Below are 11,167 nucleotides of genomic sequence, written 5' to 3'. Positions count from 1 at the left end.
CCACATGTGTTCATTCATAGTTTTGATGCCTTCAGTGAGAATCTACAATGTAAATAGTCATGAAAATAAAGAAAACGCATTGAATGAGAAGGTGTGTCCAAACTTTTGGCCTGTACTGTATAGAGTACCATAGGATATAAATACTCAAGCAGTGTTAAAGTAAATCAAGATTGAATAGTAAATGTACTTTAGTTTATCCACTGGGGGCAACACTTGTTTATATTTGGTTTATGAAATATGCTAATGATAGAGAGTCTCCATAGAAATCACTGGTATCAAATTCAGACCAATCAGAGGTCAGTGTTTGCCCCACTTCCTTACACATGGATGTGGTTCTTTCCTTATTCTGACGTCACATATCACCGGACATATAACAACCCCTCGTGCATTCATACACGGAAAGGCAACAGACTTGTCGTCACATACCGGAAAAATAATGGCAAACACCCCAAACACTGGTGGAGTCCGTAAAAGTACGGAAGACTGCGCCGTTTGCTTGGACAAAATTCAGGAGAAGAAAACGTTAAAGTGTCGTCACTCTTTCTGCTCCGCGTGTATCGACTCTGTTTTCAAGTTTAAACCGGCGTGTCCGATATGCTACACATACCACGGAGAGTACAAGGGGACCCAGCCGGAGGGCACCATGACGGTGATGCGCAGCTGGCAGACCCTGCCCGGCTTTGAGCACTGCGGCTCTATCGTCATACAGTACAGTTTCCCAGCAGGGATACAAGGGGTGAGACTCACACTTTGAAGATAGAGGCAACATGAGCAGGCTACATATCCACAGAGCTTGTGTCAGTACAGACTACACCTCTCAGCTGTTTGTGATGTTACATCTTGTCACTAGAGGGCGCTGTTTGTTCAAACATGTCCTGCATGGAAACATTAAGGCATCTGGATTAGGTATGATAAAATGGCTGCCAGTTCAAAGTTTTATTATATGTTCAAAGAGATTTCTTAAAGGGCCAAAAGAAGTAAAACAAAGTAAAATATTTAGCCTGTAAAATCCAGGGAATCCAATATGGAGGTGATTTCAGAGGTGCATCCTCTTGTTGCCATAGAAACCGTGTAGGGAAGGAGGATAAGATGGGCTTGATTTCGCTGTTATTTGCCCACAACTTTTTATAGGAATATACTTCTCAATCTAAGTGACAGCAATATTCCTAAAGTTATCTGGTAATTGATGAATTTGATTAACATGTTAAAAGGGCACGTTAAAGCTTTTTTATACTGACAAATATAACAAATATGAAAACCCTGACGAAGACAGTCTAGTCGAAACGTTGGTACTTGAATAAAAGAAAATATTTTTGCATCGAGTCTTAGAGTGTGCGCCTGACATCTTTTTTCAAATTTGTATTTTCAGCAACTCTCCAACCCTGGTGTGCGCTCCTCCTCTCTCTTCAAATAGAACAAATATACAGTAACTCAAAGCCAAAGACTTTCTAAAGTCTGATAACTTTCAACTGGAGCTGCAACTAATGGCTGTTTATTATTAAAAAGGTCCAGTGTGGATTTATATACCTTAATCAAAATGTTTCCTTTAGTGTAAAATACCTGAAAATAAGAATTGCTGTGTTTTCGTTACCTTAGCATGAGCTGTTAACATAGTTGGTGCAAGGTGTCTACAGAACCTTAAAAAGTATTAAAATGCCTAAAAACTAAAAACAAGGCCTTGAAAATCATTAAATAGTCTTAAATTTGAATTTGTGAGGTCTTAACTACCACAAACATTTTATCTAATTTCATTTATCCATTATTTAAAATTCTTTTTATGAAAATTGGTGAAGCCTTTCTATGTTAAAGTCTACACTTCTAATGTTACAAATCTTTAAACTATAATACTGCCATTTTATTTCATACTTGCACTCACCTGTTGGCAAAATGTAGACTGACCTAACTCACTCTAATAACCATATTTCTACATAACACTTAACTCTGTGCAAGACCACGTACGACTTGCCTGCAATGCTTACCTGCGATGTTTAAATAAGTAAAACATGATTTGTGTCAAAAATCAGTTCAGGGAGGACCCAAATGCAGAGCAGCAGGCAGGTGGCAGTTGTAACAAAAAGGCAGCTTTAATGCAGCTGATAAAAAACATCCAGAGCAGGCAAATGACTAAAAGTCCAAATGAAAGTAGAACAAAAACTAAACTGAAAAGCAACCAGGATAATACGATGAACTCAGGTAAAAAAAAAAATCCAAACAGAACACCAGGCATGAAACAGAGCAGGGACCAACACCAAGAACATAGGGATGGGCACAGGGATGAATGCAGAACAAAGGGAAACACTCAGGTACATATACACAGAAAACTAATCATAAGAACAAGACACAGATAGAGTAGGAGGACACAGGTGAAAGGAGGGAAATGGGGATTGGCTAACAACAAGAGTGTGAAGGGGAACACTAGGATGGACTAATACAGAACAGGTGTGAAGGGAAGACTCGGGGATCAGGGAAGGACTAACGAGACAGGTGTGACAGAAAACAGGCAGGAAAACACAAAACCAGACCTGACACTTGGAGAGAATCTACAGAATAAAACAGGAAGCAGATCAGACATGAATGAATAACATGAAACAAGGAACACAAACAGAAACTTTAAAAACAAAGTCAGTAGGATAACAGAATCTAAACAAAAACCCAGGATCATGACAATTTGTCCGAAAAACTGTCCTAACTGTTGATAAAAGGTGTCTAAGGTGAACTGGTCTTAAAAAGCATTAAATTTAACTCTCTGATACCTGTAGACACCCTGTAATGGGTCCTTTTCCACAGAGTCCACCATGTTCACTATGAAATGTCAAATAATTGAAAAGGTGTCCATTCGAGCTTCCCTGAGCCCACGATGATGTCCTCAAATGTCTTTTTTTTCCGTCTAATTGTTCTGTCGCATTGATTGATTGCCTTATGTTTTCAGCTCTACTCTTAACCCCTCAAATGTGTGTCAAAAGTTGTATTTGCAGTCCATTTTAGAGCATATTTTAACCAGCAAACATCACTGCAGAAACAGTGTGTGTGTCTGTCCATGACAGACAGACACACACACACACGTCATGACATAAATGTGTTTATAAAGGGTCAGACTGGAGAAATAGACCAAAGCAAATACTGAAAACATGCATTGTTTTTCATCTTGGATGTACTAGAAACAAAAAACCATCACCAGCAGCCCTGCGTTCCAAATGTTCTACAGGTCAGGATATAAAGGGAGGAGGTGTGTGTGTAGGAGAGGGACAGCAAGAGAGAGGGGTCAATATTTTTGGATGTTGTGCAACACTGAATGCATCTTAAAGTTTCTGAAGTCTCTGTTGTATAGGTGATGCTTTCTGGGAATATTTCTGCCTCTTGGTGTTAGTAGAAGTCAGTCTTTTTCTTACAAACTGTGACAGCAGAAACAACCCCACATGTGTCTGATAGGGAGATGTTAGAATGAGCTTTGCCTCCTCATCTGTAACACAGATATCATACAACAAGATGCATCATGAAACTTGTTTTGCCATAATTCCTAAAAGCAGGATTTAAGCATTATCAGAAATGGACCACGATTGTTGATCAGTGTTACATATAAGCTGTTTATCATGTTACAGCCTCAACACCCAAACCCTGGAGTGAGATACAGCGGCACCTCTCGGACTGCTTTCCTGCCAGCCACAGAGGAAGGCGAGAAAGTCCTAAAGCTGCTGAAGAAAGCCTTCGACAGGAGACTCATCTTCACCGTAGGACGATCTGTCACCACAGGCCTCAACAACGTCATCACCTGGAATGACATTCATCACAAGACCAACATGGCGGGTGGTCCACAATGGTATGCATATCACTGCTGTATAATAACGCCTTTTTTTCACCCATATACAGTGGTGTTGTGTTAGTTAATGAGGTGGGTGTACTACTAGGTAGATGGGTAGGTTACAGAGGAGGAAGTGGGTATACTCCTATATATTCCGATGTTTTTTGGCTGATAGGAGGGTATACTACAAATGGCCGGAAAAAGAGGTGTGTATATTCCAGATACCTGCATATACCCTCCACTACACCACTGTCCATAACATTACTTAACTTACTTGCTGGCATATAATGAAGAAAAGAAATTTCATTTTTATGTGATTTGGTATGTTTCTCTTACTAGTCCATACCCATTGAGTGCATAGTTGGCCCACGTACAGTTTCACATGGTGTGTGTTTGGCATACAGGTCATAGGAAATTGCAGATTAAATAGTCAACTGAACCCATTAAGAAGAGCAATGTATTCAGACAGAGTTTTTGTGAATTTGATAGTACGATTGCTTTATTGAAAGTAAGGTAGTCCCATTGCCAATAGTGGTATAGTTAGTGGGCTAAAACTGTACATTAGTAGTTGAGGTAGCACTTTGAAAGGCAGATAGTTAAAGTGTTTATATGTTGTATTGTCTTAAAAGTGGGGCGCACTGATAGAATGACTGACTGACAGAATGACACACTGACAGTTTCCGTGAGTATGTACAGCATACCATACCATGACTTAGTCATACCAAAAAAACAGGAGAAAAAAAACAACAACATTCAGCCACAGGGGGAGCCACAGCGATTGGTTGCATTTTAGCCATTTTTAAGCATTTTTCTGTTGTTATAGCGCCACCCAGTTGAGAATTAGGGAACTTTAGATATTGGTCCCTAGAATGTGTTCACTGAGTTTCATGCAGATTGGTCAAACTTCCTAGGAAGAGATCAATTTGAAGTGTTTTTCAAAAAATTCAAAATGGCAGAAAATCTATATAACCGGAAGTTATGGGTTCTTGGCAGGCTTTGTCATAGTGTGCAGTGTTGTGCAGACTGTAATGTGGCACTGAATATGTTTGTAGACTCGTGGAAAAAGAACAAGAAACTATTTTCAAGGCAAGCCGAGGGTAACCAGTTGTCTCAGGTCAGCCCAAATCAAAATGTTACCTGGATGCTGACGTAATTTACTAATACCTGAGGAAAGCCTTGCTCTCTGTGAGTCTCAGTGGCTCACACAGGTAGACATGCGGTTTGTGTTATATTGTCTTTTTGTTGACGTGAAATCGAGTCCAGCTTGAAGCAAATTTGTGTATATCATATTTTCTTTACTTTCTTTTTTTAATGTCGCTGGTACGTAGTGCTCACTTACAGAAGCATATTCACTGTGGTAGATGTGGGCTGTGACTTTAAAATCGCCAGTAAAATGTTGTGTATGTTTGTGATGAATCTGCTGACGGAGGCGCAGCACATCTGCAGCTGTTCGGTAAGGAAACCAGTTAAATTGGAAACCAGTAGGGACATAACACTGGCCTCTATGCCGTAAGTCGCTGGCGATCCACCCCATATCTGCTCGCATAACTTGAAAAATATCCAAACCACACGTCTGTGGCCACTCCGCCGTCCAGAGTCCACGGTATGTCTGTATTTTCCTTGGATGGCTTTTAGCTCTGAGGTCACCTGGGCTTTGGTAATGGAGTCTTTTTTTTTGCAGGAACTCCTTTTCTCCTGCAGTTTCACTCGAAGGATACTGCTGGAGAAATGCCACCAAGATATCTGCATATTTCGACTGGCATGATTCCCAGTCAACATTTTCTTGAAATTTTGATGCCTTATAGTCCAGGGTCACTTTGAGTAGCAAGGTCATTTCATCATCCATCCAGACAAAGTTATCTGTGCGTGCTTTCACCATTGTGTTTTCTTTGTTTTGGTTTGTAATCACCGCGTTGTAGAGGAAAGCGCTTCAGCGCAGGCGCGTGGTGTCATGCCTTGGTGTTGCTTTGCAAATTTACAATGCCACCCATTGGCCTGGCGTGCATACTACAACGTTCCCAGTAGATTTTGCGGTTTTGTGTGAACGGGGATCGTTTCAATAACGTCGTCATATAAACGCGGAAGTGTTTTAAAACACGAAGGACAGACTTTTCCGATTTTAGAGAAACCGTTGTTGTCTAAACAGGGCCTGAGATGATTTTCTGTGCTTGTTTATTTATAGTTTGTTGAAAAATATATCTTGAAGACTGGGATGTTGGCAGACTCCCATAATCTTCATGGCTGACTTTACTAGTCTGTGAATTTGGGCCTTGGCCTGGACTGTCAAATTTCCTAACCATTCCGAAATCCCATAGCGCAGTAGGCTTTCCACCACAGCATGATAGAAAAGTTGCACTTCCTGGGTCACACTAAAGATTCTCAGCCTTCTCAGGAAGTGCAGCCTCCGCTGTACTTTGGTACAGATGACAGTAAGCTAAACTAAGTTAAAAAAAAAAAATGTTTCAAATTCTTTATTGTATAATAGCCGTTTTTCCATTAACAAATACACATGAGAAAGACAAATCAAGAAACAAACAAACAAACACTAAAAAAACTGTCCGACTCCACACCCACAGGCTTGATATGGTAGAAATTGCACTCTTGTTTACGATTAAAAAAACAGAAAAAATAAAGTAAAGTATGAGGTTCAACTAAATGCTAACAAAGACTTATAACACTATGTACGTAGACAATAAGAGCGCAGGAGGAGTTTCCACTCTAAACCTCCAGCCTCGGGGTGTAATGATGGTAGTTAGGCCCAAAAAGAGCCCCATGTTTTCATACGTTTCTGTTTTCCTCCTCACACTGTACAAAATCTTCTCCCGTTTAGTATAGGATGTTTTTTTTTAACCATCACCTCTGTGAAAGAGGAAGTTCAGATTTACACTTTTGCAAAACACGCTTTGTGACAGCTGTGCCTGTGAGTAATATGAAGCAGTTCTAAAGCATATTAAAAACTAACAGAAATAATAATAATAATGATAATAATAACCTTCCTCATCCAGGTTTTACACCCCCAGCAATTAGGGGAGGCATTTTGTTATATTTTGTGGAGTCTATGGAGTTTGATAACTTATATTGAAGACATTAAATTGTATTTCAGTATGTTCAATTGAGATTTATACAGTTTGTGGTATTTCAACAATATTGGACCTATTAACATCATCATAATTACATTCAACATATAATTCCCATTTACTTAGCTTTTAATCTATCGATTGATAAGTTACTGTTTACAATTAAAGCAAAGTTGTTATCCTTGTTCCAGAGATGTACCTGCTACATTTTGATATGTGTCTTTATCCATTCCAGTTTTGGGTATCCAGATCCAGATTATTTGTCCAGGGTTCAAGAGGAGCTTCGTCTTAAAGGAGTGACACTAGATGACTGATGGATGAAGACAATCGGAGGATGTCCTTCAAATACATTTGACTCTTTGTATGGTTACAAAGTCTCTGATTTCCAGTTTGCACTTTTTGCACTCCTCAAGCAGGGATCGTCATCGCTGACGCTATGAGATGTTTTTAGTCTATGAAGGGGATACATGGAACTATTGTTTAGAGATGTGAAGGTCGGTGGCTTTTCCCAAAGAGTTTTTTTAACTGCCAACTGACTATGCAAAAAAACAACACAAAAAAGCTCTGAACACAGTCTGTGCAGCATGTGAGCCAACAAAACAAAGATTACATTGCAGTTGGTTAGTAAAAGAGTTATTTAGTACTACCGATCATCAGAATTCAGTAAGGTATATCTTTCAACTTTGGATCACAGGTCTGGAGCCTAAAAGCAACATAGGAGGCAGAACAGGTGGTAAAAACACATAATCTGTGAAATGCATAGATAAGGATTCCTAGGAATATGAGAGATGATTATATATATATATATATATATATATATATATATGGCATTGTCATAGGTAGTGTATTGTGTGCAAAGGATAATCTCTTATTCTCAACAAATCTGAATCATACCTATAATCACTGTGTAGCCAAAGCCTATATAAGATATAGCTAACTGTGCTGTGGACCCTCATTGTTGTCCAGAACCCTAATATAACCACAGGTGATATGTTCCTTCATTACAATGGACATGGACATTGTAGTTTGTTTTAAGCTGATTCCACATACACCGTCCTGCTGCTGTTAATATTCAGTAATGCACCAGATCTGTGGCTGAAAATAGACTCCAACAAAAGCAGTATTTACTAATGTTTTAATAATAAAAATATATATTCGTCTCATATGCTTACGTCTTTATTAGGATTAAACAGGTTCAGGGATGAGTGACACAGACGGGGAAGTCAGAAAGTACTGAGATGTCGGTTTTGGTCCTTTCAAGGGATATGTTGACACTAATTCAACTCTGAACTCAACTTTAATTATATAGCACCTTTTATACAACATGCAGTCCAGAGTGCTTCACAGAGCAGGATTAAAACAGCACAGACAAAAAAGTCAAAACAATAAAAATAGACAACAGTCAGTAGAATTTTGCAAGACTAAAATTTACGACAATAAACAAAATACAAGGGATAAAAAACAGTAGAAAGACCAGACTTAAAAACTGAGGCAACAAATGTTGGTGCACCTTAAGTAAAAGCTAGTCTTAAGGTGTCTTTTAAAAATGTCCGTGCCTCACATCCTCAAGCAGACTGTTGCAGAAACTAGGGTCACAGAGGCTAAATGCTGACTCCCTATGCATCCTTGGGAGATCCTTGGGAGCCTTAGTAGGAGGCGAGCTGCAGAGGGCCCTGGAGACCTGCTAGGTACGTATCTAAAAAGCATGTCTGAGTGATGGACTGGTGTCAGGCCATTCAGTGATTTTTAAACTACTTAGAGAACCTAAAAATATATTCTCCCCATCTGTCAGTACTTGTGTCGCTGCATTCTGAGCATGTTGTATGCGGCAGCAGCTTATATAGACATAAAGAAAATCATTACTCTTATCATAAAGCACCTTTAATATCATGTTAATTAATGTTGTGCCTTTCTATCACACCAGTCAGCGCACTTGTGGCAGACCAAAGGAGTGTCAGGATCGATCTCAAGTCCAGTCATGTAGCTATCAAACTCTTTTGGTCCAAAAGCATCTTTGATATTTTTCAGTCCTGCCTCTTGCCTGTCTGCTCCACTAGAGGGTGATGCTCTCCTCAAAGAAGACTGTGTGATGGTGTCTGCTTGGTATGCAGCTGTATCATCATCACAAACCCACAGTCCCGCAGCACCTCCCAAACCTCATCGCCCAAAGTCAGTGAGAGGAGCAGAGCATCTGCTATAGATGATGAGTCATGTGTTTCTATGGTGCTTGGGGCAGTTTTAGCAGCAGTGTATGTACGACAGAGGGAACTGTTATCACCATGTGTTTGACCACATTGAACTGATTGTTTTAAGGTTTCTGATTGCTGTGAATATACTATTATACGGACAGTGTACCCTAAAATCAAATACACATATTTTTCCTCTTACCTGTATTCTGCTTATCAGTCTAAGTTGTTTTGGTGTGAGCTGCCGAGCATTAGAGATATCGGCTGTAGAGACGTCTGCCTTTTCTCCAGTGTAATGGAACTAGATGGCACTTAGCTTGTGATGCTCAAAGCGCCAAAAACAACATTTAACTCAAGAGCAATGTCTCCTTCTGTATCACTGCGCAGAAGGGAGCGTGCATCTACTCATGGACAAGTGTCTTGTGCTCATGACAGTGTGAGATGTAAACATTATGGTGTCCTCCTCGGCTAAGCTGTAACATTAGCTAGCTCAGTGGTGCTAGGTGAGCTAACAGTAGATGCACGCTTCCTTCTGCGCAGTGATACAGGTGGTGGGTGTAGTTTGGTAAAAAGAAAATAGTTCCTACATGAAACTGCTCACAACAAGGTCTGTGGATTATCTTGAATAACTGGGTCATGATTTCTGGAGACAGACATTGCTGTTGAGTTTTTCAGATGTTTTTTTTTTCCGCTTTACCACAAGCCGAGTGCCATCTAGTTCCATTATATTCAAGAGAAGGCAGACATCTCTACGGCCAATACCTCCAACACTTGGCAACTCACGCCAAAACAATGTAGACTAATAAATAGCACTACAGGTAAGAGGACAAATACTGCATGTAAGCCCCATTTATGCTTTTCAGGTGAACTGTCCCTTTAAAGATGAGTTGTTGTATGTACACAGACAAACCCTGATTCAATTTAAAGGTTAATAAAGACAAAAGAATTCAAGGGTCATCTATTGTTGAACTGAAAGTTACTGTAAACGCCTATAAAGTGTCCAAGCCATCACCCACACAAATAAACCTAAAACACTGCAAACAGAGCAGGAGACACAAGCTCTGTTTTTGCTTTTCACTACAGGCTCTCTGAGCAGCATCTATTTAACTAAGTTACAGCTGAATATAAATTAATATCCAGCTGATCTTCTCAGGAGCAACAAAGTTACAGGATGAGGAAACACCTTTAACCTATATTTCTATATCAGAGAGAGTGCACATGTGACAAGGCGGAGCTACAGAGTTCAGCTCTTTAGCGCTCTGATGTTTAGCAGCTGGGGGCATTTCTGTGGCCTAGGATCTCAGGGCATCTGCTGCTCTCACAAAGCAGACCAGGACCCATCTGGTCAAATGTACCCTCCCACCCCCACCTTCGCCTTATCGCCTTTTCTCCCATAATTCATCAGTCTAGTCCATTCATTTCTCATTATCATCCCTTTTCTTCTCTTGTCGCATCATATTATCATTTTCCATTAACTGTCTGTTATTTATGTTTTCTTTATTTGCCAATTATTTCCCTTTCTGCTGTAATGTGTAAATGTCTGATACAATTTCATGAACATGTCATCACATATTTGTATATTTTGTTTTTAATTATTATTATGTTGTAGACCTTTCAACAGAGGAGTGATTTACAGTGATGGACTGGAAAATTGGCTTGCTAAGCAGTGGAGCAGATTGTGATAAAAAAAGAAAAGTGGAACACTGAACATACCTAACACACAGAGAGGTAGTGCGGAAATGTAACCTACTTTTGAACATAAGATATTTCATGTGAAAGGCTAAAGACGGTTTCCGTAAAAAGACCCATCTGACTGTATTTCTTCAGGCATTATTGTTGTCCAGATTAAATTTAAACAAAAAGGCATGGACTCAGTATTTTGTTTGCACTCTCACTTATAAACTTTGTGTCCAGAATTTACATTAAACTGAACGGCTCTTTGCCCTTCTCTGCAGGTGTTTCCCCTCCCTGTCATTGTCCATCTGGACATCTGGGAACAGGGGCAAAGAATCACAGAAATATACCCAGAGATATAAATATGCATCAAAGATTATGCAGAGCAATATTGTGGGTGGATTAAACATGCATCAATGTAAATAGCCAGT

At 39.7% G+C, this 11,167-nt stretch overlaps 1 protein-coding gene across 1 annotated transcript; it reads left to right on the top strand.

The window, feature by feature from the left end:
- Positions 1 to 353: 353 nt before the first annotated feature.
- On the top strand, positions 354 to 10,019 carry LOC117258028 (putative E3 ubiquitin-protein ligase DTX3). The gene is made up of 3 exons (XM_033628490.2): positions 354 to 736; positions 3,600 to 3,817; positions 7,112 to 10,019. Exons 1-3 carry the CDS (start codon positions 437 to 439, stop codon positions 7,188 to 7,190), a joined length of 597 nt encoding a protein of 198 aa, XP_033484381.1. The 5' UTR covers positions 354 to 436; the 3' UTR covers positions 7,191 to 10,019.
- Positions 10,020 to 11,167: the final 1,148 nt, after the last annotated feature.

The sequence above is a fragment of the Epinephelus lanceolatus genome, chromosome 8, assembly GCF_041903045.1.
Source record: "Epinephelus lanceolatus isolate andai-2023 chromosome 8, ASM4190304v1, whole genome shotgun sequence".
NCBI classification, from domain to species: domain Eukaryota; kingdom Metazoa; phylum Chordata; class Actinopteri; order Perciformes; family Serranidae; genus Epinephelus; species Epinephelus lanceolatus.
The sequence above is the reverse complement of the archived record's forward strand: the minus strand, read 5'-3'. Positions and strand labels throughout refer to the sequence as shown.

Coding starts and splice junctions, on each gene's coding strand:
- LOC117258028 (XM_033628490.2), top strand. CDS start 437: ATGGCAAACACCCCAAACACTGGTGGAGTCCGTAAAAGTACGGAAGAC. Junction 737..3,599: donor TCCCAGCAGGGATACAAGGG/GTGAGACTCACA, acceptor ATCATGTTACAG/CCTCAACACCCAAACCCTGG. Junction 3,818..7,111: donor ATGGCGGGTGGTCCACAATG/GTATGCATATCA, acceptor TATCCATTCCAG/TTTTGGGTATCCAGATCCAG.